The sequence below is a fragment of the Fomitiporia mediterranea genome, assembly GCF_000271605.1.
Source record: "Fomitiporia mediterranea MF3/22 unplaced genomic scaffold FOMMEscaffold_7, whole genome shotgun sequence".
In the NCBI taxonomy this organism is placed as follows: Eukaryota; Fungi; Basidiomycota; class Agaricomycetes; order Hymenochaetales; family Hymenochaetaceae; genus Fomitiporia; species Fomitiporia mediterranea.
The window spans coordinates 43,437-70,594 of record NW_006760392.1 but is presented as its reverse complement, the minus strand read 5'-3'; the positions used below and the strand labels follow the sequence as shown (position 1 = coordinate 70,594).

The window sequence follows — 27,158 nt, the reverse complement described above, 5'->3', positions numbered from 1 at the left end:
ACAATTTCTTGCTGTGAAAAATAACTTACATAATGTTAAACATTATTTGTAATTAAATTTACCATTTTTGATTGATAGATAGAAATCATGAACAAAATTTCAAGTTTCTTCCATAATCAATACAAATACAGAAAAAATTAAAAAATTATTTTGAATTTCTACTAAACTGAAATGATAAATTAAATTACACATAATGTTTAACATTTTGTAAGTTATTTTTCACAGCAAGAAATTGTGAAATGCCCGATGTGCCTGGTATCTGAGATTGGGGTCATGTGATGCTCCCCTCAGCCATTTACCTCTCTGATTCTTCTAATTTCTCTCTCTCTGCGTCAGTGTCCTCTCCTCGCCCCAGAGCCGATCTCTCCCGAATTCGCCCACTCTTCCCACTCTCGCCACTTCAGATCGCTCGTCCTCACGACAGCCCCAATCACTGCATCTCTCGCCCTATTCACCCCCTCCCCCCCGTCGCCCTGCTCGTCGACAATGTCAACTATCCAGTCAAGACACCCACTCTGATCAACGCAGCAAATGGAAAATGTAGCCAACACGCCCGACACAATCTCTATCCAGGATGCCGGTCGTGCCTCTCATCCTCAAAATCATTCAGCTAGTCGTAATCGAAAGTCCGTCCCCTTCATTCACCAGCAATTATAGCAGTTCCACTTATCAATGACACCTTTTTTCTTCTCCTTTGCAGCCTAGAAATTCTTACAGCGTATATTCAGCGCCAGCGCGCGCTTCTTGACCGCATCAAACAGGACGTCGACCGTCTTCAAGCTGCCAGGGCAGACGCCGCTGTCGACCCCAGCAGCACCCTCACTCATATTTTACATGATCATAATTCCAATAATTGCGGGAAACACGGGGAAAGTAAAGATGGGGTTAGCGGGGGTCACCTCGGCTTGAGGCCATTGTCCGAACTGGTGACGGATGTAAATGGGGATGGTGGTGCAACGATAACAAAGGATATTGAATGGGACGTGTTCAAAGGTCATGGTGTGTATACGTTCTTGCCTTTGTGTAATTTATGACTATAAATGCGCTGTAGATACCGCCCCGTTGCAATCACTTCAGCCGTGGTCATCACGAACTTCCTTGGTACCGCCAGGCACGCATTCGCACTCGCACATGCCTCCACCGCCAACGCCAAGCACGCCAAGTCTGACCCCACCAAGACCCACTTTAGCCTCATTCGTAGGGCTGGATCGTGAACATAAATTTAGCGGGCAACTGAGTCCATTTCACGAGTATCTGCGGGAAAAGGCCAAAGAAATTGTTGAACCCACCCTGAAGAACGCAGCTCAATACCTGGCTTCTTTTCCTGATTCTGATGACGAGGACGCCAACCCAGACCCAGCAGCAAAGACCAAGGATGCACGGAGGGGCAAACCAGCAGCAGGCAGCAGGCCCGAGGGAAGCTCATCGACGAATGGACATGTCAATAAGAAGTCGGCGAGCCGGAGAAAGAGCGAAGCATCCGCCGCAGCAGCCGCGTTACGCCCGCGTGGGCAGGGAGGACGGTTCAAGAAAAAGGAGCAGGTCCCAACCGAGGTGCCGGCGCCACGGCCCCAGACCGACGGTGCTTCGACTTCCATGGATGCTTCTAATCTTGCTTCGGCTCTAATAGCCTCGACCTCCGAATCGCCCATTCATGACTCAGCCTCAAATGCTCAGCAGCAGTCCGCCTCTGAAGTACGTCCTCAGCGTGTCCGGCGACCGTCAACGCGGTATGGCTCTGCTGCACCGAGTGTGTCGAGTGTCGGGACCTCTCAAAGTGGGAGTACCGGTTCCGCGATTGGGAACGGGAATAGGAATGGGAAGACGCCTATTACTCTTCGATTACCCTCCTCATCACCTATTATTACGAGTGGTGAGCCACGCACGCGTCTTACCATTCGTATCCCCGCCAGGCGTCCGGCTAAAAGCAATGCCCGTAATGACGGAGTTTATCAAGACCGACAACCCTCTGCGTCAACTCCCAGGTCTGCTACGGGATCACTTGTCACGGCCAACAGCACGAGCACCAATGTGACTGTACCTGCTGAAATTGACGATGCCTACTTAGGAGGCAAGTTATATGCGTTCGGGCAGCCAGGACAACATAATATCCCTGGAGGCGAGGATGAATCACGCGCGTCCAGTCCCGCTACCACGACTCGGTCTACGTCCCAGCTCTGTTCCTTCAATGTAAAACAGGAGGAAGACGATCAAAGTAACGGAATGGACGTTGACAACGAAGCCGAATGGGATACTATCGACAAGCATATGTACCGATACAGACAGAGCTCGGTTCCTGATTCGTACAATTCTGCTAAACTGGCCAAGTACGAAGAATCTCAGGAGAACGAAGAGGACAACCATGATGGGCATAGTGATAGCAATGACTCTTTCGTATGCGAGCGTCTTCCTCCGCTCCCGACTTCCTCGGCGTCCAGTTCATCCGCAAGTCGTAGAGTAACCAATGGCAATGGTAATATGAATGGGAATGGGAATTCCAAAGCAACTGAGAGTCGTGGCTTCTCTAGACGCGGGAATCCTTCATCGAAGACGTTCAACGTGACTTGGAGCGATGAGGAGCAGAGACTGCTCGATATGTTGCTAGAGCAGTTTCCGGACGGCACCAAGAATCGGTGAGAGCATCGTTTCTGTAAACAGAGTGGTGAGGAATACTGAAGTTTTTCTTCCTTCATTTCAATTTAATATCTGATTCATAATAGATGGGCGAATATCTCGAGGGCGATGGGTGGTACGCGAACAGCCAGACAGGTTGCGTCGCGTGTACAAAAGTACTTTGCGAAGATGAAGAAGTGGGGGATAGATGTGACCTAGTTGATTGAGTCAAATATTATCTCCCGAATTCCGTTGTCCTCCACGCATTTACCTTTACTTTTCGCATTTTAATTGCATCTACTGCTCCCATCCGTTTAACTACCTCGCCGCCATCATTGCATCGTCAGCTCATCACCGTTTGGACATTAACCGGTTTCTGCTCCCTTTCATTCGCCTTCACCCTTGGCGCTATCTTTATGCTTTCTGAATTCCAACATCGATTCGTCCTTCTATCCTGCCACTTATTCGTCTAACCCGCTGGAGTCATACCAATTCTCCGAAAATAATTTTCATTACTCAATTCCGCAAACGTATCCTTGCATGCATAACCCGCCATGAAAAGTTAACAAGTTTATTCTCCTCCGGAAAAACAACGTTGACTCGCCGTTCTAATTTCCCTCCCCCGCATGGACGTTACATCTTTACTTACTTACTTTTTTTCTTTGATGCTGTCTCTAAAGCTGTTTACTTCATATTTTACTTTTTCTTCTTTTTGTTTCGTTAAACTTGAAGGTTTTGACTTTCCCCTCCTGCGTTTTGAGAGGGATGATTTTATGTATCTTTATGACTATTGCTATGGTACGGTATGAGAAAATAAATGGAAGGTCAAATTCGTAGGAGGGGCATTATATTACTTGCGAATTGCTAAGGCCACTCACTATACGAAGCAAGGCATAGGATGTCTAGTCTGCCAGTGATTGGTTGATTGTTTGCATAAACTTTTCGATATCTACCAACGATAATTGTGAACTGATACCAATGATAACGGTGCAAGGCCATGGATGTTGAGGTTAGCAACGCAGCATCTTCAGGAAACAACTAAGACCAAATTAACAAGGCGCGGAAGAGTGGAACCGATGATCACACCTAGGCTTCCCATAGCCCGTCCTCACATCTCCTCTTAACTATCCCAAGTACGATTGCATGTTAAATGTACAATTATACATCAGTGTCTGACACATGAGGGCCTGAGCCTCAAAGGAAGATACATAGAAAGGGATGGAAATAAGTAAGTTCGCTTGGTATTATGAAGACCAGGTATGCTGACGGTATGAACATTTTAGTTAGGGCTGTTGAATTGGTTTGGATGATTAATTTTAAAAAATGGATTGAAGATTAAAAGGTAAAGGAGTCCCATGCGTCCCAAATGCCGACAGAAAGGAAAGAGTGAAAGAGAGAACAACGACGCAAAGCGGAAGCATTGGTACAGGTACAGGAATCACGCATCGGTCACGTCCATATCTTCCTGAGCAGGCGTACCCAAACTCAACGACCCCGACCCGGCAACGAAGCCTAACGCGCCGAGCAACACAGCCCACGCTACGTCAATCGCTCCCCAGAATGCTAGATCACATACACCTAAGACTCGTGCGTTGGCTGCGAGTGCTTGGACGAGGCGTCTGCGGTGGTGGAGAGCGGATGCGGCGTGGGATGCGTCTCCTACTCCTACACCTTCAACTCCTGTTTCAACGTCTGCAGTGCCGGAAAGAATTGAGTCGGATAGCATAGCCGTAGTGGAAGGAGCGTTGAGGTATGCGAGTGCTATGAGGCGGGACATGTGTGTTAGACGTGCAGTTAGGCGGGTGTGTCGTGCGGAAGAAGACGAAGTAGGAGAAACAGGAGAACATTGTACATTGTTGTTATTCGAGAACGCGGGGGGAGGAAGATCAGAGAGGGGCGAGAAAAGTTGCGAGAAGATGGACTGAGTTAATAATGACGATTGTGAGCATTTTCGCATTGTTTTCGGGTCTGTTGAAGGGGGAGGAGAAAGTGGTATGCCAAGGAGGACCTTGACGAGGTTGTCGTATCGCTGGGAATAGAGGACTGCGATGAGCATCCCGAATGTGGCGGGTGAGGGGATGCGGAGGACTGCGACTGGGAGCGTTACGTCTACGACATTGGCATCACTGTCGTAGTCCGAATCCGAGCCGTCTTTCAGTTGCTGAGATGGATCTGATGGTGGGAGAGCTGGGAGAAGTGGTGCATAGACGGCCAGCATTAATGCGTGAATGGGAGTGTAATATGCGGAAGGACGAGGTGCATTTAATGTGGAGGGCGAAGAGGAGGAAGGATCGTCGGCGAGGTCCTTCCCGCTTGGAAGACTCGAACGGACGGCGAGAAGGTGCGTAGGTAAGTCGGCATGGGCATGATTCACGCGTACTCGTGCAGATGTGGGGAAATAGTGCGTCCCGTGCGGTTTGTGAAGAGAGAGAATCGTCGTGTTCTTTAGCACGGTGTACATCCTAAACCGGAAGTTATGGTTAGCATAACGACAAGTGACATCGTGAGTAAACATGAGGTAGAGAGATAAGTGAGCCAGTGAAAGGGGGATGGCGTTCAGCGGAGAAGGAGAAGGCTTTGAACGAGGCACTACTTAGAAGGAGGTAGGGGAAAGGGAGGAGTAGGGTATGAGGGGAACACGCACTGTTCGCCTCTCAGTTCCATGCAGTCCTTGATGTATTCGAAGTTAGTTTCTACAAGCCCGGGGTCGATAGCTGCCAATGCTTCAGGTCGTGGCATCCGGAAGGGGGCGCGCATTAATTGACGAGGAAGAGTTATGCCACTGAACATTGGAATGGAGTTTTCACTAGCCCACGGGTCGGTCATCGCCTGCGACGACGTCTCCTCGAGCATGTCCCAATCCTGGCTCTGTGCGGCACGCACATTTTGAAGGGCGCGTTGACGCTCACGGACTTGCTGGTGCTTAAGCCTGTCTGCAAGGGACTGCGCGGTCAGAGTTTGACGGGATGCACGTTTCCTTGTATGCACGCTCGGGTGATTTTCGGTTGTGGAAGAGAGGCGGCGCGCAGCGCCAGATGTGTTTGAAGAAGAGGCCATTGAGACACTCGACTGAGCAATAGTGAGGAGAAGAGAGTACTTTTGCAGAAGAGAGTGAAAGGTGGGGTGTTGTGTGAAGCTGGGACTCAGGAGGATAAGTAGACGGGGCGAGGATGTGGAGGAGCTGATTTGGCTGAAGGAGCTGTCCAAAAATGGCGGTCATTGACTTGCGCGAAGCGATCGTCGTCGTCAACCTGCAAATAGCCATATCAGGCAGCTCGCTCCGTCAGCGGGGCTTGGAATACTTGATGCAGACATAGATTGAGCACACCGGCCCCAGCACAAATGGGAAAAAAGAACAGCTATGGCCTGGTGGCAGAATTCTATTACAACATTTGCTTGTATTACACGTTGGTTTCGTTGAACTTCGCTCAGAAAGACAACATAACGCGTATTCCGGGTCTTGTTGGCATTCTTCTTGAAAATGGTGGCCTGTAGGGCTTGATGTCTTCAACGTTTCTACGTCGTTGGTTGGGTGTATCCTCATGCGTGAAATTGCTGTGGTAATACAAAGGTGGTATCCACGTTACTAGAAGTAGTAGACTGTCATTCTGTCATTCGTGGATGTCGCCCATATGAAGGTTATGGTAGTCGAAAGTTAGAGGCGTGCACTGGCAGTTGTGCATCGCGTAACTAAAAGTACGTAAGCAACACGTGCAGAACACGCTCACGTGATGAGTTGTTGTGGCTGCTCGCACTGCAGCAGAGCGACGAACATCCATCAACCTCTGTAGCAGCTGCACACCTTGTCCTGCAACACTGCGCTCCCGCTATACATCCCCGACGACAACTCAAACAAAGACTATCTAAGGCACCAGCGACCCGGCTTGGCGGCGCATACTCAGGCCTCCCATCCCAATGTCAACAACCGACATCCTCTTCAACTCGCCCGCGCTACACTCCCTCAAGCGTGCACAGCTCGTGCAACTTTGCAAGCGCCATAATATCAAGGCCTCGGGAAAGAACACAGAGCTTGTCGCACGTCTTCAGGAGCATGCCCGCGCATTGCCCTCGAACACGCCATTAAGCGTAGCAGTCCGCTCAGAGAGCCTCGATGCTACGGATATAAGCGACGAGGATGATGTAGAAGAGCAACTCGAGTCTCCCGAGAAAGAGAGAGACAGTCAGGTGTGGGAGATTGTGTCTAGAAATGGGTCAGTATTCGCAGAGGACCGTGGCTCCGTCAATTCGAAGGAGGGCCCCACTAGTGGCCAAGCTGGCGAGTTTGGCACAGCCGGAAGCTCGAAATGTAGGTTGCGACTTTTTTTACTGCTTTACTCCTTCGCTTATGTCAAATGGCTCGTGCAGCGGCGATACTCCGATCAATCGCGAGCTCAATCGGCTTGACACGTACCGGCTCTTCTAACTCCAACTTAACGTGCGGGGAAAGCAGCGACTCTCTCGTACCCCACTCACATAAGAAGGATAAAGACACAACGAAGAGTGTCTTGTCCAGTTCTCCGGGACCGCGCAGCGCACTGTCGTCTTTGCTGAACAGGAGCAGATGCAGTTCACACGAATCGCAGTCCAAAACGGACTCCCGAAATTCGTTAATAACAAATGCTAAACCTTACAATGAAATACCTATGCCATCGATCTCGCGTAGACCCCACGTCGAACCATTTGCATTCTCGTACGATGGTGTTGGAGACACTTCCCTTGATGCTGATGTGTCCATGTCCTCGATTGATCGCCCAGTTCCTGGGGTAGGACCCTGCTCAAGCGTGAATGTGAATGACGGATTGGGAACTATCCGTTTAATCACAAGCACAAACAAGCCACCCGGAGAGAATGACGATGCGCCTAAGCTGACCCCCGTGATACCCGCGTTCGACCTTGTCCCTCCGACGCCTGGGAATAATGATTTGAAGCGGTGGCCTGTGTCAAATACCCCAGAAGTAAATCGTACTCTATACCCAACCATCAACTCTGACGACATGAATGTGGATTTGGACGTTCTATCGTCACCATCAAAGGAACCATCCAAGAACATTGATAAAACACTTCCCGACCTGCCACCGGTTTCACCAATTTCACCCACCTCTCCTAGGGATGCCTTTATCTTTGGCTCACCCAACCCACGTCATTCAACTGCCGCGACAGACTTCTCACATGCTGCGTCGAGCGTGCTTGCAGAGATGAATGCTCGTCTTGGAGTCGCAGGTGAACGAGCGATCGGCACGGATGTCCTTTCGCATGCTCCACGCACGAAGCTTGCCGTCGACGAGCTGTTGAAATATGAATTTGGCGGGGCAGCAGGCAAGAAGCAAGAGGGGAAGGATGGAGTAGCCGAAGAGACTGTGACTTCAAAGTTCGATCGCGCACACGAAAAGATGTTCAATCGTATGGATGGGATCGATACACATTATGCTGCGAAGCGCGTGCTGAAAGAAAAGGAGCAGAAGGGTAAGGAGAAGGAGGAGAAACTTGAACCACTTCCTGATAATCGTAAGCGCAAGCAAAGCGTTTTCGGCTCTCGTAAAAGTGCGGCTGCTGCACCATCTAAGAAGCAGGAAACGAACGCAGTCAAGAAGAAAGCAAATCGAGTGGTCATCCCAGGAGCATTCGAAGAGGACGACATGGATGCGGAAGACGTCAGCCCTGTCATCGCTGAGGAGAACTACAACGCGGAGGAAGAAGAGGAAGAGAAACAGAGGGGTGCAAAGCGTGCTTGTGTTGCCGAGCCTGCAGCTGATGGGAATGGAGAGACGCGTCGTGTGTCGATTGCTCCAAAAGTACGCAAGAATATCAGCGATGATGTCGAAGACGTGGACGAGGAAAAGAAACGCAAGCAGAACGAGGCTATTAAGCGAAAGCTAGAGCTAAATAAGGCTCGAAGAAGAAGTACTCGTGGCCGTCCCAGCATGGGATCCCGCGCGCCCGCTCGTATGTGTATTCCTTCCGAATGTCTAAGTTCATGTTTACTTTGATCATTTCAATCTTTCACAGAGAAACAGAGGGGCTTCCTTGCATCAGCAAAGTCATTCGTCAAGTCCGTCTGGAATAGGAGTGGTAGCTCCGCAGCTTCAAAGTCAAGTGCCCAGACTTCGATCCCCTCTTATTTAAAGCCTACCGCTGCGAGTGCAAGCAAAAATCAGGAACAGGATGAAACGAAGCCGACTCCTGTGATAGCTATTGGTGCAAGGCCATCGGTCACCCGAGTATCAAGCGTTCGTGGCTCCAGCGTTGGCTCCGGAAACCTTTATCCCAAAGCTAGTACTTCACAGCCCCGTTCCATCTCCGGTTCTAGATTGGATACTGTTGCTGAGGACGCGAAGACATCAACAGATGCGTCTTCTCAAACAGAAAAGACAGAGAATCAGAACGCTCAAGGTTCTGGTCCGTCAATCGGCAGAGCGTCGTCGCGTAAGTCCACGGTCACTCCGCTTGCGCGAACTCCGAGTGGAAGCAAAGGTCTCACGGCTACACCTGCTGCTGGACGTACATCGAGGCTTCTAGCACCAACGGCGAGCTCGCTGGCGAAGGCTAACGCATCGCCGACCAAGTCCGCGGCGTCAAATGCAAGTGGTGGTCTGATTCGTTCAAAGGTCCCGAGTGTACGCGGTCACACGTCTGTCCTTTCCCCATCTAAGATTCCTGTGATCTCGCCACCGCAGAAGAAATCTAACACTACGTCTGGTTCGGGTGGAGGTGCTAACAAAGGCATATTCCGTTCTCCTCTCGTCCTCCCAACGAGCCCTCAAGCGCGTTTGGCTGCCGAGAAGGGGCAGGATGTCAACCCCATTACAGGTGCTACCACTACAAAGCACCGTTTACCGTTCTCCAGTGCAAATGGCCAGACACAGAGTCTCTCAGGTGCTGCTCTTGCCGTTACGAAGGGTGCGGACGTAAAGATCGGGGCGAACAAGGGAAGGAATGCTGAAGAGGAAGAGGACGGAGAGAAGGAGCAGTACGAGCCTAGAAAGATCAATAACACCCTGAATGCTCTTCGCAAGCCACGCATCTCACGCTCAAAGGTGATTGCACGGCTCGGTGCACACCGTGATCAGAGTGGCCCAGTTAATCCTCGTAGTCCAGCAAAGACACGCGCAGGACCAAGTAGCAACGTCGGTACTGGTAAGGGAACAATTGTAGCTGGAGGAAAGGGTCCCGCGACACCGAAAGTGCGTTCGAGTACGGGAGCTGCCGCACGGAGGAGTCTCGGAGGACCGAAGGCCCGCGAGACTGGAGCGAATGGCGTGATAATGAGCGCGAAGAAACGGGCGAGGGCGACGGATTATGCGAGAAGACAGAGTGCTAAGGTGACCCAGCCTGATTTCAAGAAGGGTGGGGAAGCGATGGAAGTGGATGATTGAGTGGGCCGGCAAGCCTTTGTCGTTGGACCTCCGACTTGTCCCCTGCGATTTCAAGCCGTCTTGGAAACACTTAAATCTACGTTACATCAAATCCAATATCTAAAGATACAGCACATCTGACTAAATGCCGCCGGGTGCGTTAAACACATTTATTTTAGTGCATCAATGCTCGAGATGACTACGCACGTGTCATCAACTTGCAGTTACGTCTCCGTACACTCCATTTCCTCCTGCCTTTTCCCCCCATACTTTCTTTTGAGCTGACACTCGGCACAAGTTTCTCTCTGTCCCATTTCTTCTATCCTTTCTGCCATTTCCAAACTGCCCTTCCCCTTTTTTCAGTTCTGACTATATTCGTACATAAATGAGGTTGACGAACTTGATGGACGTCTCGTAATGTATGGTATGATTTGTATACGACTCTAGTGAATGTATGGATTTTGAGAGTGTAGAAAATCTTTTCTCCTGGACTTCTGTGGATGAGTGCATGGCATGAGCTCCAGGGAAACGGGACAAAGTCTGAGAATTACCAAAACATATTCAGCTTGGGCAGTGCGTGCTATATCTTATGTGGATATGTATATACAAACTCGGCTATTAACATGTATACAAGCGTGGATGACGAGGCACGAGAGGAGAAAACATCGATGTGAGTGACGTTGATACAGCCATAGTCCAAGAAATTATTGAAGAGGAAAGGATACCATTGAGATGATCTCCGTTAATCTCACATACTAGTCCACCTCGCAATAGCCTCCTCCAAACCAGGCTCCGTGTTCGTCCTCTCGCCAAATGCACGGCGCGGTGGCACACCCTTTCCGGCTAAACGGGCTTTACCTTGTACTTTCCTCTTGGTCGATACACTCTCAGCATCTCCAACCTCAGAACTAACGAAGACACCAGAAGCACCGAAGCCAGCCTTTGCGGCATTCCGCCTATCGCCAATAACACCCGCGAATCTCTTGAGTCCAGCGGGTGAACAGGGGGGTATAGCGGCGGAACCGGATGCAACCCGTTGGGAGTTGCGCAGGGCGGCGCGTGCACGAATGAGCTTGACGGAAGAGGCGCGTGTGCTACGAGGAGTGCCTTTTACCGTGTTTGTGTTCACGCTGGCATTGATGATGGCTTTAGCGTTTGAATTGACACTAGGATTGGGAGTCGCGTTGGCATTCATAGCAGGATGAGTGCTTGTGTTGGGTAAGGTAGCCGAGGATGGGGTGGAACTGGTGATCGGCGTGGGCGGTGTAGTGATGACTGACGGGTTTGCCGTTCCGCCTGACTGACGGCGGGCAGGAGGCGGGCGCATGAATGGAGAGTTGGGGGAAGGAGAGGTGCAGATGAACGGGACGGCTGGAGAAAGCGCTCCTTTTCCCCTGGACTTCATGGCGTTCGTCTCGTCAATAGTCATGCGTACGTTTTCAGAGGCAGCAGAGGCGATTCCGGAGTAAAGAGTAATTATACGCGGCATGAACACTGGTGCACAAGGATTAAGAGAGTGGTTCCGTAGTGCAGCATCGGTGTTTGCGCATTCTTCCTTCTTATCGGCCATATTTCCAGCTTCTGTATAATCCTGAATCGCGCCAGGCTTATGTTTGCGTATCCCACGTTTCGTGCCGTGGCGGCGAGAAGCTGGTGGGGTTCCGAGAAGAAGTGGCTTGAGTTGAGGCTTTGAGCCCTTTGGCGGCAGCGACGGCCTCTTGGTTATGAACACAGGAATTGGATTCGCCTCCGTTTTTCTAGTCCTCCACGACAGTTCGTCAGATGTAGTCGGTGAAACGGTAGCAGGTTTAATGTCATCATTGGGTGGTTGGCGCGGAGCATTTGCAAATGATCCCGCAACGTCCGTGGTCTTGTCGTTCGGAGCCTCCATCCCAGTGACGATAACAATGGAGTCTTCCGACGTCTCGTCTCTCTCCACCTTTTCGACGGTATCGGCGTTTTCTTCATCCTTTGGGAAGATACAGGATTCGAGGCACTGATTTTGCAAGCGAGCAAGCATACTCAGACGTTTCACTTCATTACCTTGTTCGTCTTCATTCATTGCCAAGCACTGGCGTAACTCAGCATTCTCATCCGCCAAGCGAGAGCCATTCGCCTTCAGCTCGTCGTTTTCTTTCGTTAAGCGTACGATCTCGGCTGACACGCGGTTATACTTGGCTTGCAGTGCGGTGAAGGCCGCATAGTCCGCCTGATTAGCCTCGAGCTTCAAGATCCTCTCTCCAGCAGCTTTCAGTTTCTCCTGAAGAAGACGGCTCTCGGTTTTAAGTTGCTTTATAGCGAGATTCGCTATTTCGAGTCTGTCTTGAAGCACAGTTGGCGAAGATACGTCTTCCTTAGGTGTCTGGTTGTTTTGCTGTGACGATGGAGCAAGGCCAAGTCGAGTAGCTACGTTAAGAATTCGGGAAGCGATCATTGCACGGAGTATGACGAATATCCCCGATGCGAAGTTGATGGAGATACAAGCGAGGGACCAGACAAGAAGGGCGAGAAGACGCCTGACTGAGACTGGTGTCTGCTTATGGCCAGTGTTCAGTCTTTTTCGTTGCGTTTCGGGGGTTGAAGGAAGAACTATCCGGGAGACAGGGATCCCGACAAGACTAAGAGTTGCTCTAACGACCCCTGGAAGCTATACAGGGAGAAGACTTAAGACTACCATTAATTGTAATAAAGCGAATAAGACGCACTTTTAATCCCTCAAGAGTTGAGACGTAGTTGAGCCGCCTACTGTCGTTTCTTGCGTCGAAATTAACGGGAAATGAACAATGGCTGCAAGACGTGGACCGGTTCTGCGACGAAGAGGGACTTCTGGAACCGTTGGTACCAGCGTTGGAATCGCAGAAAGTGCACAGAGGCACAGAGACAGACGCTTTCAATGCGCCGCGCATGGAAGTAAGCGGAGAACATAGACGTGTTTCTTATGCCCTGCAAGCTAAGGTCGAGGCTGACATTTCATGTCACTGGTCAGAATGAAAATTGGCTGGCTGCACATAAACAGTCGTCGTGTCTGAAAAGTGCACTGGACATGCCCCCCCCCCCCCAACACCATGCACGAAGCGCATGCCAGTGAAAATGGTGGCATAGTGTTATACTCAATGTCCGATTCATGTCAATTATCAGGGAGTGTCGTTAGTGACTTTGAATGTATGATCAATTCAACAATTTGACAATTTGACATAGTCTACCTATTGGATTACGTAATATTACCTCTTCGGTTTGAGCCTTTTTTGTCGCCGCTGGTGGTCTCTGACAAACACTGACCTTTTCCTCAAGCAACTGTGTCTTCACTCTCCGATATCATACCAGCATGTGAGTTGTTTGACACCCTTGCTTTCTCTTCAATGCGGCATCTTGCATGCTCCTGCTCGGATGAACTCCAAATCACATTCAAGCTCAACAGTCATACGGTCGTGAATGACCGATTGATGAGCCTACTTCTGCAATTCTGATTTTATCTTCCCCTGTCAATTTCGTATTTATCGTGCCATTATGCCATTATTCAAATCTTTTTCTAACTTCTCTACTTTTTAGGAAGTTGCCACAATGGACGAGGGCTAAAGTCAATAGCGGCAAGAGGACTTAGTGGACCAGAAAAGCACGTCTCAGGTGGAGTTTGGTCCAGACTCTAATGTATTGGGCACTCAGTAAGTGCACAAGGCAAACAACTTGAGTGTCCTGCCATGGCCTGTGATGTTGCTTGGCTGGCAGTGGGAGTTCCAGACATGTATAACATGCTGTATAGCCAGTGTCGTATTGTCGGTTTGCAGAGAAAATCTTCATTTGTGTTCGTAAACGCATTTGTCTGGTCTGGTCAGCAAGTCCTTAACAACGTTGTTGGACAACACATATGTACATGATTCTTGCAAGACAGTTAGGCAGTTGACGAAAGCAAATCAGTCATACGACATGCAGTGGCATTTTGGTTAATGAGTCATAAGAGACATGGAGTATGACATAGAGTAAGAGTGACAGCGCTGCAGTGGCGCAGAACTGGAATACAACGTCTACAACACCATCTCCAACATATGCTACTCCCAGTCTCCCACTAAATCTTGTGTATGCAGGCGTCCGAGAATGAGATGTGCGTGAGTATGGAGCACAACTAGATAATCAATCCGATAATTATGATGTAGGGTTTGCGTTCCTGCAGTCAAAATGTTATCAGGGTGCCGAACAGATTTCAATAATAAGGGAGGAAAAGAGAAGCCAAAGTCGAGTCAGATAGGAGCGAAAGACATTAGATGCATGTTTGTCAACACAATAGTTTCAGTGTGAACTATGCTTGATTTCGACGTTTCATCTTGATTGGTAAAGAAACTTGCAACGACCAGCGATTTTGTGGACGATGCCGAAATGCGGGAAGGCAAAGAATGAAGTGGTCGAAAGGGAAAGGATACCGGGGAAATTGTTCAGTGTAGGACTCACATCTTTCGCTTGCCACCCTGTTGTAAAGCAGTTACATTGACGAAGCTAAATATAAAGCAAATGGGTTCCAATATCGACGCGAAGTGAATTCGAAGCGAGTACGCACCGTCTGTTGTACAACATCCGCTTTTTTGCACGGCCCTTCGGCGTCTTCTTCTTCTCCTGCGGTTCGACTTTAGGAGTTTGCGACCTGACTTTTCCTGCACGTGCGAGAGATCCGTGAACTATACAACGGGCAACACGTCAGTATATAGACCCTGGTGGGCGGGCAGGACGTCGATCGCGGTTTAGGACGATGGAGACGCACCTTTTCCCATGTTGTATGCTTGACGAGGTGGGTGACGCTGAGAGAGGGCATTATTCATGCACGGTGTGGTCCTGTATAGCTGCCGGAACTTGCCGGACAACTTGGTTTGTAATGCATCTACTTTCGGTAATTTGTTATTTGTAGACGGCATACAGGTGCTGCAATATATCATATTATATGCGTCTTCGTCATCATGAGAATAACCACAGTACTAGTGCATCCAGTTGGTGGTGCTATTGTGACGCCAGTCGAAGGCTCATGAGCTTCTAGAACAGAACTTAAAAGCAGGCTCTGGATGCCTGCGATGACTTCGTCTAGTTCTGTACCCGCTCCATAGGCAACCTTTTGAGCAAAGCACTATATATCTCCATCACTTCCTTTGCGCGTGGTTAATGTAGCAGGGTCTTATCGAGCTTTGCGGTTATGCTCATAAGACGATGCTCCCTTCTCCCCTCATGCTGCACTGACGGTAAACCGCATCTACGTCTTCAGACACTCTCTCCTTTCATCCTTGTTTGTGCGTACTGGGTTCGAGTACGCTAGTATCGACTGAACCGGATTGGATTTTAGTCTGACTGACTAGCCTATGAATCGGATAACGAGGAAATCGCATACGGGAATGAAGATTAAACCTCCCCGGGGGTTGTTAAGAGTACGTGCTGAAGCTACTTCGTGTGCCAAAAAATTGATCATACGGGATTCACTTATACATCTCTCATCTTCTCTGACGACCCACCAGCGATTCAGCAGTGCACGGAATCGGTTCAACCAGAGGCTGTCCGAAGATTGTCTCGACCCTACTATTGATCCACCCTCCACTACTACTACGAATACCTCAGGCATCCCTGTCCCTCTATCCCCCACTAGTCAAACGAAAAGTCTTTGGATACCCCCTCTCTTCAGCTTTTCCAGTTGGCGCAGGAGACTTAGACTGCTCCGTACTGATAGCAATACCGGATTGGATAGTGATAGCGATACTGAATCTATCACGACCAAAGCGCCTGCTCCTCCACCGACTCCGATCGGCGGGGTGCACACACCGCATCCTAGGCTGTTGCGATTTTTCGACAGTTATGATAGAGGAATGATAAGAGATGGAGAAGACGAAGAGGACGATAGTGAATACGATACGGCAGACGAAGGGGAAGATAGGGAGATGGACGCGCTTCACAAAACTCAGCATGGACAACACCTAACAACTTAACAGTGCCTTTCTTGTCTTGTAAAGACCTAGTGTTTCGTTCATGTCGGATTTTCTACGTATAGCACAGTTTGTACACCATTCTTTAATACTTGGTCGAATGTATCATAACGTCATTTTGTGAATCCCGTTCACGATTCGTCTCCTAAGGAACATCCTAATCCAGTCCGTTTCAAAGTTTTGCATGCTCGCCCCTCGGAGGTGGAATGCCGTACGGATTGTATCTCAATGCCTCCTTATTCCCATATACATCCTTCTCAATCGAACGATATCCGCTAACAGTCATTGTAATGTCCAAATCCTGCAATCAGAGTATGGGAAGAGAACATCCATCAGCAAAGCTCCCATTGCGTTCCTACCGGATAGACTGGTGAAACAAAAATATACACACTGCCAGAAGAGATTTCATGACATGCCGGCATCCGTGTTCACCATCATGCGACATGCCCCATACGTACAGCCTTCCAACCTCAACTACATGTGCACCTAACGCGATAGCTTTGAATACATCGGAGCCCGTGCGGATACCAGAATCAAATATAATCGTCGTTTCTGCATTTCAGTTAGTCCAATAAGTCTGAAGTCAATCGCGACGGAAATACTGACTGTCACCGACTGCCTCTGCAATCTCTGGAAGGACCTCAAGTGAGCCAACTGCACCGTCAACTTGACGTCCCGCGTGGTTTGTTACAACAATGCCTTCGCATCCGAGTTCAACAGCTCGGCGCGCATCCGCAACGTTTTGGATACCTTTCAGGACAAAAGGGCTACCACCAGATATGCGCTTCCACTGAGTATACAAAATACTAGTAAGTCACTGGGGATTAACGCGTGACATCGAAGATTACTTCACCTCCTTGATTAGCCATTCGACCTTTTCCCATGTGTGCGCTTTACCATGCCAGACGCTCGTGTCTATCCACCTACCGGAATCCTTTTGAAGCTCTTGTTCTCCGTATTTGCGCATGAAAACCGGGTCTGAGCGACCATTCTCATTCCCGATTTGACCCGGCGGATAATAGAAACTGTTTCCGACAATAAGCGCTCGAATTTGGAGATTTGAATCGAAGAGATAGCACATACACGTAATTTGCAAGACTGATATCTGTTGGACGCCAGCCGAGCTGCCATGTATCGACGGTAAACATTAAGACGTCGAAGCCGCTCTTCCAAGCACGCTCCATTAGACTCAGTGTCTAGTGCGGATATTATCATTCCTGACACGAGATCCAAGCTTAACAATTGAACTGACCACTTCGTCATCATGGCCCGCATATAGCTGATAGAATCGGGGTGCTTTTGCACGAGGATTCCCACCATTTGGTCCGTCGTATGCGTGAATGGAGTTACTCTCGTTGGGCACACTTGCACCCTCGTCATTTGCGACCGCGACGTCTTCGATAGAGTTCGATGCGGCTGTGGATAAGCAATACTGAAAACAAGAATAAATATATAGAAGAGGGTCAGACTACTATTTAAACGGCTTACGGGCAAACCCAATTCCCCTGCTACTTTTGCAGGGACAAGTTCGCCCTTCGGAGTGTACAGTTTGTTTATTCCTATCGGAGCGAAAAGAATTGGCGCAGGTATCTTGTGACCGAACAATGTTGCTGCAAGTCATTGGTAAGTTCAAACGAAAACGGCGGCAACAGCAGAATTCTCACTCGTCAAATCACGGGTATTCGTATCGACAAGCATGCGAGGAATGATACGCCATCGGTAGAATGCTTCACGGTTAGCACGGTCAGTCCAACCCATTCCTGCATTTGAGTTTGCATAGAAATATCCATGGTCATTCAGCTTGCGTTTCGTTGAGTCTGCAAGCTCGTCCGGATGGACAGAGAATGAGGGCACTAAACGCAATAGGTGAATTAACCAGGTCGCAAAGACAGATGGGATCTTGATACATACTAATTCCGTGGCCGCCGCCTCGCTTGAACATTTCTCGCTGATATAGCGAGTAGTGCGGAGACGGGCCTTTGGGCTTGTTGGAGGGATCCATAGTAAAAGCAGAAATTGTGTGGCGGTCGAAAGTGTTCGAAATGCGTTTGAGTTGCTTTTCACTGTCTGTTGTTGAAGTGCAGCCTGGCTCTGGTTTTATACTGTCCCAATGCACCACAATGACCAGCGGAAAAACGGATGGAAAAATGAATATTTCTGCCAAAGATCACAGCTGCACAACGAACAGGAAATTGAGCATTCGTCCGTTTCTCCCGACGGCGAGGCGGAGTCCCTGGGCCTCACAGTTCCGCGCAGATGAACAGTCTATGACGTTGACGCGCTCCAACGAACCTATTCATAGCAGAGATAACGACGGGCCATGCATATGTCGTATGCGTTCAGTGGTCCCCGTATAATCCGATCAGTCTCTAGTCGATCCGATGTCATAGCACCGAATATCAACCATCGACACTGTATCCCCTGGCTCATTATTAGCACAGCTGGTGTTCGATGTTCCCTCTTTGGCTCAAGGTGAAAATTGCACTGCAAATGAGCCGCGGTAATTAGTTAGTTATGTTCCGACTCTACCCGGACATTATAATTGTGGTGTCAATTACACAATTGTAGTTGGACCAGTTGTATCGTGTTCCACCACAAGTGGGTGACGTAGGGAGCAGCGCTTGCAAATCAAGGATCCTCGTCGCGTGGAAGCAAGATGCTGAACTGAATCTTGCACTTGTCCGCCTCGTTGAAGTTGTTCTGCTATCTTGTCATTCATTCATGAGCTGCTCTGCTTTGTAAAGTTTTTGTTAAGAAAGGGGAAGGGAGGTTATGTGAGAGGCTTAGAGAGATCACACAAAGAGGGGGGATAGTGGACTCGGCTTGCTCTCTCGCGGCTTGCTTCATCGTCCGTTGATTAGTTAGTCTATATATACTATGTAGGTATGTCTCAGATGTAGAATGTATGATGGAAGGTATTCCATCATCGTTCGTCATTGCTTGTAATGTAGTTTATATCATCTGAGACATACTCTCGTGTAGTCTCGTCTTAACAGTTTTACAGACAGTATTGACCTTTGCCGCTGTGTATACTATATGTGCGTTACTACATTTATTTTTACTCAAAATAAACAGTTACTAGTAGTATTATTACTCACTATAAATCAAGAGGCTAGATACTTTGTAGAACTACTCTACTTTCTAAACTAAATGAATTAATAGCTTCCATTTAATATAATATTTTTAAAAGTTAACCAACTGTATTAAGTTATTAAGCCAGTCTTTATTTTACAAAGATTAAATTGATACTAATTTTATATATCTTGCCCCCTAATAAGTCAATGTAGATCACTTTTTTGAGGAGAGTGCCGAAAATATTTTGGTACCTATAACCTAGTCTGTCACAAGCTCTATACGTTATTCACAACTCTCAGGTAGTTGACATTCTTGATCTGCACAATTGCTTTTGGAACTTGCCATTTTTTGCATCTTCTTATTTGAATAACTGTGCATGAGAAAGGCACAACTTGATTCTGGAGTACTACTCATCTGGGCTGACTACCTTCTTCATCCTGATTGCACTCTCTCACAAGCATTATGAAACTTATGTACCGTGTAGGGATTCTCTACAAATGAGCCAATGGGTTAATTTGGGACATTATCAATGAACACAATGGAAGTTTTTCAATGAACTTTATGTGTGCACGTGCTAACAAGGATGCTCTTGATAGCTGATTTCTCTATAGAGATATGTATGCAAATAGTATCCAATTGGGTTCTAATCAGTCGGATCCAGGGTATAGACTGCCATGTAGAGGATATCTCAGCTCCCATACTATGATTCTTTATTCAGTTCAAGATAGGATAAAAGCGAGACAGTAATCTGTGCCAAGTACCTCTTCACCACAATAATGCTCTACCACTTCCTCGATTTTTGCACCATTGTCTGTGCCGTTGCATGCATACACCAACTGCAGGTATGGCACAGACAGAGAAAGCATTTACCACTGCTTCCAGGGCCGAAAGGGCTGCCCCTGCTTGGCAACGTGTTCGACATGCAGGAGGGAGAGCTATGGGAAACTGCAAGAAAGTGGGGGGAGAAATTTGGTATACCATACCGACAATCCATTGTGCTAAGCGCTTCTCCTGACACTCCATGTCCCAGGTCCCATGGTTCAAGTTAAATCTTTCGGGGAAACCTACATCTTCGTGAACTCTTACCAGGCAGCAGTCGATTTATTTGACAAGCGAGGCAGTACTTATTCTTCGCGCCCTCGAAACGTTATGATAGATCTGTTTGTCCCTTTCATCATCATCATTTGTTACGTATTGAAAATTCAGAACCATTCCTCACAGTCAAGGCTGGGGATGGTTTGTTGCCCTTATGCCATATGGGGACGAGCTGAGAAGAGCAAGGCAGCTGTTACATCGCTTTCTTCAGCCGGTCATCATGTGCGAGTATACTGAACTGCAGACGCAAGCGACAAGTCGGATGCTCAGAAGACTGCTAACAAGCCCGGATAAACTTCCTGAAATTCTTCGGCAGTACGTTCCCCTTTGGCGTCTTATAAGATTATCGTTTATTTTGTTTCAGGTCCGCGGGAGAAACAATTTTAATGGCCACCTATGGTTATAAAGGTTTGGAGACGGACTTATTGCATTTCTTAATTTACAAACGATTCGAGCAGCTCAAGAAAAGGATGATCCGTACATAGTCATTGCAGAGGAAGGTGTAACAGCTGCAATCGAAGCGCAAGATTTTTACCTTGTGAATGCCATCCCTGCATTGCGGCACCTACCGTCGTGGTTTCCTGGTGCTGGATTCAAGAAAACCATTGAACGTGGTCGGAAAGCGTCTACGGCTTTGTATCACGAACCCTACAAGTTGGGAATGGCAAAAGTCGTGAGTCCTTCACGGGTAATGCTGAACGAGTTGATTTGACAATAAGATCAATATGCATGTCACTTGATGTAAGTCGGAGGGCACGGTCACTCCTTCGATACTGGAAAAGCTGTTTGAAGCGTATTCAGCAAGTGACAAGGTCATAGGCGACGAGGCCATGATTGCAAAGGTGACAGGTATTTTGTACGCAGGTAAGTATTGTTAGACTACTGCCACCGTACAGGTACAACGCCTATTGTAATGATTTGGGATTATAGCTGGAGCAGATACTGTAAGCTGCACACTTTATTGTGCCTAATGTTGACTAGATTTGGAAGTTTGAATTGCAGTCGGTTGCCGCCCTGCACTCATTTGTCCTTGCAATGCTATTGCATCCAGACGTCCAGAAACGAGCACAAGAAGAACTTGACTCTGTGTTGGGGAAGAATATTCTTCCTAATTTCAACGATCGTCCGAACCTACCTTATTTCAATGCAGTCATCAAAGAATCACTAAGGTAAGCGGAAACGTTAGGTTCTTTTATTGATTTAATTGTGTCCATAGGTGGCAAGCTGCTGCACCCCTCGGTTAGTCTACTCACGTTATCCGTCTAACTTTGCACTAAAAGCATGAACGTAGCTGTGGCCCATACTGTTAGTGAGGATGACGAGTACAATGGCTACCTAATCCCTGCAGGTGCAACAATATACGCAAACGTCTGGTCAGTTCCACGGTATACGTCATGACGCAAGGCTTCTGGCTGAAGCATCCATGTAGGGCAATGCAGAGAGACCCGAAGGAATATCCTGAACCAGATAAGTTCATACCCGATCGCTGGCTACCTACAAGCAGCAAAGAGTCCCCGAGGGATGTACTTAAAACTTACTTCGGATTCGGGAGGCGGTAGGCTATACACACTGCCCCTTTGTAATATTTACTCAAGTTCTTCGAACAGAATCTGTCCTGGGCGTCATTTTGCAGAAAATTCTGTACGAACCGAGAGTGCGATATTCAATCGAGTGACTTACTAGCGTTCTGCAGGTCTTCATAGGAGGTGCATCGATCCTTGCGGCATTCAACATTACGAAGGCCCTTGATGAGAATGGGAACTCAGTCACTCCCAAAGCCGAATACACGCCTAATTTTCTTAGGTCTGTCGTTTCTATCTTCCAGACACGTGTAAATAAAGTCTAAGTCATCCGAGTAGGCACCCCAAACCATTCAAGTACGTCCTAGAGCCAAGATCCGAGAAGATAAAATCTGTCATAAGCGAAACCGCTACATTTGAAGAGTGAAGCGTTCCAAATAATTGTGGGAACTATGAATCTTTGTTTACATTTGTCAAAAATGTCGAAATGAGTTTGTCGAGATTGTAGTTACTATGTCATGCTGAACACGTCCTGGTAAATCAACAATTTCGTTGCGAACTGCCTGCGTCTTGCTTAAAAGACGGCACCTTCTCTTTTAGAATTGATCCGTATTGTATTGTCTATTGTAATAGCTCAGACACAAGTTACAATCATCTATAATTTATTAGTATACCTATTATAATAGTTACAATAATAATAATAGTAAATATAGTAGTACAGAGACAATAATAAATACAGTACATACCTCAGATGCAAGTTACAATTGTCTGAGGTGTAAACAATACAGGGGAAAGTTTAAATATGAAAAATAACTATCATATGAAAAGTTACAGACATATGAAAGGGGAATAAATATTATGCAATAGGTATTACTGGTACAATAACTGTTAGTTATTATTGCTTTGAAAGTATTAGAACAATCTTTGAAAGTTTTCAATCAGTTGTTTGTACCTTAAATGAAATTAATAATATGAGAAGAAATTTCCCTAGATATATATTTAATTGGTTAACTAGAAAATTATAGGGTGATAATCAAGAGGCTAATCAAGTGCCTGCTCCAACTCCTAATAATAACTCTTGGTATAATTGGTTAACTAGTTTTTACCCTTTCAATAGAAATAATCAAACTACTACTCCTACAAATAATACTCCTGATAGATCATGGATGTTTAGGATCCCTAATCCTTGGAAAGCTCATGATTAGAATGATGCAGATCGACATATCGAAGCACTTCGTATGTGACCATGGCTGGCTGGAGACCAGATCTAGAGACGCGTCGTGTAACCGGCACGTGATGTGTGTCATGCAATAACTTTAAATTTGTGACTTCCAGAATCTGTACTAGTGCTCCGCGCGTAGCGTATACGCTTACGCGCGTAAAATTTCCCACGTATACGCATACGCGCGTATAATTACGGGCGTAAACTGGGTCAGCAGGACCCATATACGATACGCTACTTCCGTATACGCTGTGCCAAATATAACAAGATACTTTACATTAAAATAGCTCATAAAAGTACACTATCATCTTTCAAAACAAATGCTTGATATTACTGAGCTAAGAAAATGTATTGTAGTACTGTTTACACACAGAAATAAGACAGTTGAGTGTTGTCACTGTTGTGAGTTAATATCACGTGACAGCTCTAAACCTTCATGTGATGTACCGTAGTAACCATACTAACTGTAGTACTCATACTAGTACTTTTTAAGTTAAACAAGGTTGTTATATAGTATTAAAATGATTTGGTATATAAATAAGTAAAGTAAATGAGGTTTAGAAACTCAAACTTAGTATTTAATTAGAGAATATGCTTAGTAATACCGTATACTCGTATACGGCGTATACGGAAATTTTTTACTCATGGTATACGCATACGCGCGTAAATATACGCCCGTATTTTCAGCTAAAATTTTCTCTTACGATACGGTGCGTAAGCGTATACGCTGCAGGCGTATCCGTAAATTACGCTACGGTGCGGAGCACTAATCTGTACTAAACATGGAACATTTGGTCCTTGAAGAGGAAATGCAGGCAGGACAATGTTGTATTCGCAATGCGTGCGGATTGTGGGATCGACATCGAAGCACTACCACCTCCCACAATCGCCTATGCATGACTTTGCTGTCCGGGTATCCCGCATTAGCATCAGCTCTTCTCTGATAGGAAAACATCTCTTTGAACGCTCATAATTGCCTCTCGCTGACCTGCAATCAACTCACCCTATAAAATGCGAAATAACGAACAAAGGCTTGATTCTATTTCGGAGGTGCGTAACCCTCTCAGCTTGGCCGGATGCTCTCTCCTCTGACACGTAACCGAATTAGACAGTGATATCGATTCCATTTGGTGGCTCTGGTACGGCCCGTGCTGAGGTCATGCTAACAGTGCGCTTACCTAGCTTTAGACGATGAGGATGACTTTGAAGAAGACGAGGAGGAGATTACTACCGCGGGTTTCTTCCCTTGTATAATGTACACTAACCCAGATCCGACGAACAGTGATCTCCCAGATGGTCAGCGTCTGCGCATGAAGGCATTCACAGACGCTTTCGGCCGCTGTGAGGAACGAGTTCAGGTTCGTCCAGTTGCGGCTGCAACCAAAGTCTCGTTAAGCAATATTATATCATAGGAAGTGTTCAGACGGATATATGCTCCGACAACAGCCCACATATTTGAGGTCGTGAGGGATGCGTACTGTCCATGCGGGGAAGATAGGATTATGCCGTACACTGAACTGCGCGTGATAGCCGTTTCGGGTGACGTTTGTCACTTGTCCATCCAAATGACGCTGTTCTCACTGTACTCATTTTTTCTCCATAGGTACGGATAGCAGTGCGACGTCCACCATACTTGAAGATGTGCAAAGCCTGCTGGTCAAGTTCGGAACTGGAGATGGTATTGGAGATGGCGAAGAGGAAGAAGCAGCGAGGACACCGGTGCTTGTATCTAGGCTAACTCCAGCAGACTGCCAAAATATGACTACGACGATGAAGACTATCATCAGTGGGTTTGTAGTTTCAGACAGGGAAAATGAAGATGACGGAGAGAATGAGAATGTGCAAGGTCCCTATCGAACTCTTGCACCCTATGACATCTATCGCCTTGAGTGCTGGTACGATAGGTTAAGGGCGTCCCGAGGTATTGCTGAAGCTCTTATGCGCATTTTGCTCTGCTAAGCTTTTACTTGTTGCAAGGCAACGCTGCTTTACCAAAACTCGTTGTGCTTGTTAAGGGACTTGAAAATATCGAGCCACAAATCATGCAGGACCTCTTTTATATCTGCAGGTAAGTGATTTCTCTGGATTGTAAGTGATTCTACGCCAGCTATTGACTTGCTTGAAAGTTTGCATGCTCCTCGCCTACCACTTGTATTCGTCCTAGGCCTCACCACCGCTCCGACTCCCTCTTATTTACATGCTACATTCCCCCGCAGAACCCTAGCTTTACTCAACGTCACACAGGTTGAAGTGGCTAGCGGGATGAACCTACTTGAGCGGCTTCTCATTGATGTGCGTTTTCTCTTTATTGCAGCCTAAGAACAACTTACGATTGACGTGAACTCGGACGCAGGTTTTCTTCGACCCTTCGTTTCAATCAACAATAATGCTAAGTCCCACAATACTGACGTTCATTGTCGATCAATTCAGACAGAACGTCCAATCAATAGAATTCGTTATGTCACTTTTGAAGGTATGCTTAGTTTCGCATGTCTGGACGTCCAGGTTCTTCATGTTAATGACTCTACACACTCCACACAGCTAATTTATTTGCGTCATTTTGGTGAACCATTATCCGTCCTGGCATTGGACGAACTTTTAGGGGCATCATCTATTGAAGATGCTGCCGAAAAGTTATCTATGTCTGCCGCTCGGGATTTCTTTCTTAGACTCTTTGCAAGGCTGCAGCAATCGGACAAATTACGTTTTGGGACAGGCGAAGGACCGATGACTAACGGCGCCGGATCCCAAAAGACTTCTGAACACAGTCCACGAAAAAGCTCTAGCAAATGGAAAGAAAGGGCCGTGCAGGGCGCCGTTTTGGACGCGAGTTCGTCCTTGATGTCTCCTTTACATATCCTGAGGCGTATCTACAAGCTGCGACGAAGGCATCAGCATCGTCTACGACGCATCCAAATGGTGTTCCGCTTTGCCTCCGAAATAAGAAAATGGTTACTGAAGACCGGCGAAATTCGAAAAGAAGATGGAAGAGGTGCTAAGATGGGACGAGCCGTAGGGACGGAGGTTGACATGATGTCCGCGTGCTTACGCGGAACACTAGCAGGTAGAGAAGGAGAAGTACTGGCAAGTGGGATTCGGTCCGTTTATTATCATTACTCGGAGAATCAATCTGAGTCATTGTATTTTGTCCAGGAGGCTCGACGGGAATACGCTTTGTGCACTTCTAACTTCCTTGGACATAATCATCCGGAATCTACCAACCGAGGTTCGTACAGTTGAGGAGGACTCCATCGGGCTATTCGCCAGGTGGATCTCAAGACTCAATGGGTTATCTACTGACGAAGACGCGGCTGTTGACATCACGGCCGATATTGCGTGTGAAGTAAGCAAATGGTTTGTCGACTATCTCAGGTTGGTTTTATTTCGCCCATGTTTCAAAAAGTTTTCACCACATCTTATCCATAGCGAAAATATGCATGATTTCACCGAAACAGAACTTTGGCATATCTGGTATACAGGGAATCCCACAGGAATCATGGAGGTGTGTGTTCTTGTTTCTTGTAGGGAGGCACTCCATTCAACCTGTCGCACGATAGATGTACGACCCTGCTCCCCGGTCGGCAATTATCAATGCACTCGTGCATCCTCAACGGTATCTTAATCACGAGGCCGATCCTAGGACAAACGAAGCCTCATTTCCAGCCCTGATGCAGGAGAATAGGAAGCGCCGTGCTGGCAACGGAATTGATGGCGCTGATGCAGAGGATTTAAATCCGGACACGGTACTGCTATTTAAGGGTTACTTGGAAAGTGGACGCATGACGAATGTGTATGACTGGTATATGTCGTTCAAAGAATACCTTGAGGCACGGCGTCGGACGACGGAGGTTCGTTGGCGCGGAAAGAAAGATCGACATAAAGCTGTGAGGAAGATCGGTGATGCATCGAGAGACCCTGGATCTGCGCCCTCAAGTCCGACGAAGGCCAGGGTACGAGGGAGGGGAAGGCCTAGAGGCAGAGGTGGGTCTGGTCGAGGGCGAGGGCGAGGGCGAGGGCGAGGAACGAGAGGCGGTAGAGAACGGACAGTTGCAGATAACGAAGGTGGCACTAGCTATAGCGAAACGAGTGATGACAGCGAAAATGAGCTGCGTCTTGCAGAACATGAGCGATGGGAGGCAGAAGTCCAGGCACGCTTCATACGCTCGGTGCAGGAGCTCGACTTGCTGGGCTTTATCAAGCATACTGGAAGGAAAGCGGACCATGTGCAGAAGACGATGCACGAGTCTGCCGAGTATTCGTAGTGTAGTCATTTTACTCGAGAATAATTACTGTAACAAAAAAGGGATAAAATGAAAATGAAAACTGATTT

At 47.5% G+C, this 27,158-nt stretch overlaps 9 protein-coding genes across 9 annotated transcripts; 5 read left to right on the top strand and 4 right to left on the bottom strand.

Moving 5' to 3' along the window:
* Positions 1-2,478: 2,478 nt before the first annotated feature.
* FOMMEDRAFT_86862 (uncharacterized protein) lies at positions 2,479-2,832 on the top strand (the record flags this gene model as incomplete). Its single annotated transcript, XM_007267147.1, has 2 exons — positions 2,479-2,633; positions 2,721-2,832. The coding sequence occupies 2 exons, from the start codon at positions 2,479-2,481 to the stop codon at positions 2,830-2,832; spliced, it is 267 nt and encodes an 88-aa protein (XP_007267209.1).
* Positions 2,833-3,904: 1,072 nt separating this feature from the next.
* Positions 3,905-5,670, bottom strand: FOMMEDRAFT_147007 (uncharacterized protein; the record flags this gene model as incomplete). Its single annotated transcript, XM_007267146.1, has 2 exons — positions 3,905-5,075; positions 5,258-5,670. The coding sequence occupies 2 exons, from the start codon at positions 5,668-5,670 to the stop codon at positions 4,052-4,054; spliced, it is 1,437 nt and encodes a 478-aa protein (XP_007267208.1). The 3' UTR covers positions 3,905-4,051.
* An 822-nt stretch (positions 5,671-6,492) lies between these two features.
* On the top strand, positions 6,493-10,304 carry FOMMEDRAFT_168412 (uncharacterized protein). Its single transcript, XM_007267145.1, has 3 exons — positions 6,493-6,919; positions 6,979-8,556; positions 8,620-10,304. Exons 1-3 carry the CDS (start codon positions 6,529-6,531, stop codon positions 9,984-9,986), a joined length of 3,336 nt encoding a protein of 1,111 aa, XP_007267207.1. The 5' UTR covers positions 6,493-6,528; the 3' UTR covers positions 9,987-10,304.
* Positions 10,179-12,871, bottom strand: FOMMEDRAFT_28956 (uncharacterized protein; the record flags this gene model as incomplete). Its single annotated transcript, XM_007267144.1, has 4 exons — positions 10,179-10,334; positions 10,517-10,551; positions 10,722-12,612; positions 12,671-12,871. 4 exons carry the CDS (start codon positions 12,869-12,871, stop codon positions 10,179-10,181), a joined length of 2,283 nt encoding a protein of 760 aa, XP_007267206.1.
* Positions 12,872-14,404: 1,533 nt separating this feature from the next.
* Positions 14,405-14,725, bottom strand: FOMMEDRAFT_134471 (uncharacterized protein; the record flags this gene model as incomplete). Its single annotated transcript, XM_007267143.1, has 3 exons — positions 14,405-14,517; positions 14,546-14,632; positions 14,716-14,725. 3 exons carry the CDS (start codon positions 14,723-14,725, stop codon positions 14,405-14,407), a joined length of 210 nt encoding a protein of 69 aa, XP_007267205.1.
* Positions 14,726-15,138: 413 nt separating this feature from the next.
* Positions 15,139-15,919, top strand: FOMMEDRAFT_156913 (uncharacterized protein; the record flags this gene model as incomplete). The annotated part of the gene is made up of 3 exons (XM_007267142.1): positions 15,139-15,249; positions 15,299-15,367; positions 15,455-15,919. 3 exons carry the CDS (start codon positions 15,139-15,141, stop codon positions 15,917-15,919), a joined length of 645 nt encoding a protein of 214 aa, XP_007267204.1.
* Positions 15,920-15,950: 31 nt separating this feature from the next.
* Positions 15,951-18,118, bottom strand: FOMMEDRAFT_20558 (FMN-dependent alpha-hydroxy acid dehydrogenase). Its single transcript, XM_007267141.1, has 8 exons — positions 17,828-18,118; positions 17,581-17,769; positions 17,405-17,526; positions 17,169-17,348; positions 17,000-17,112; positions 16,770-16,941; positions 16,523-16,706; positions 15,951-16,468 (listed from the first exon to the last, which is right to left on the bottom strand). The coding sequence occupies exons 1-8, from the start codon at positions 17,916-17,918 to the stop codon at positions 16,272-16,274; spliced, it is 1,248 nt and encodes a 415-aa protein (XP_007267203.1). The 5' UTR covers positions 17,919-18,118; the 3' UTR covers positions 15,951-16,271.
* Positions 18,119-19,767: 1,649 nt separating this feature from the next.
* FOMMEDRAFT_86537 (cytochrome P450) lies at positions 19,768-22,033 on the top strand (the record flags this gene model as incomplete). Its single annotated transcript, XM_007267140.1, has 14 exons — positions 19,768-19,963; positions 20,022-20,151; positions 20,213-20,401; positions 20,451-20,494; positions 20,545-20,759; positions 20,833-20,950; positions 21,017-21,030; positions 21,089-21,255; positions 21,303-21,325; positions 21,378-21,471; positions 21,528-21,641; positions 21,694-21,740; positions 21,793-21,889; positions 21,943-22,033. 14 exons carry the CDS (start codon positions 19,768-19,770, stop codon positions 22,031-22,033), a joined length of 1,539 nt encoding a protein of 512 aa, XP_007267202.1.
* Positions 22,034-23,715: 1,682 nt separating this feature from the next.
* On the top strand, positions 23,716-27,124 carry FOMMEDRAFT_123809 (uncharacterized protein). Its single transcript, XM_007267139.1, has 12 exons — positions 23,716-23,878; positions 23,937-23,967; positions 24,017-24,186; positions 24,241-24,367; positions 24,432-24,749; positions 24,806-24,896; positions 24,955-25,120; positions 25,182-25,301; positions 25,370-25,926; positions 25,982-26,200; positions 26,255-26,330; positions 26,386-27,124. The coding sequence occupies exons 1-12, from the start codon at positions 23,840-23,842 to the stop codon at positions 27,088-27,090; spliced, it is 2,619 nt and encodes an 872-aa protein (XP_007267201.1). The 5' UTR covers positions 23,716-23,839; the 3' UTR covers positions 27,091-27,124.
* The last annotated feature ends 34 nt before the right edge of the window (positions 27,125-27,158 follow it).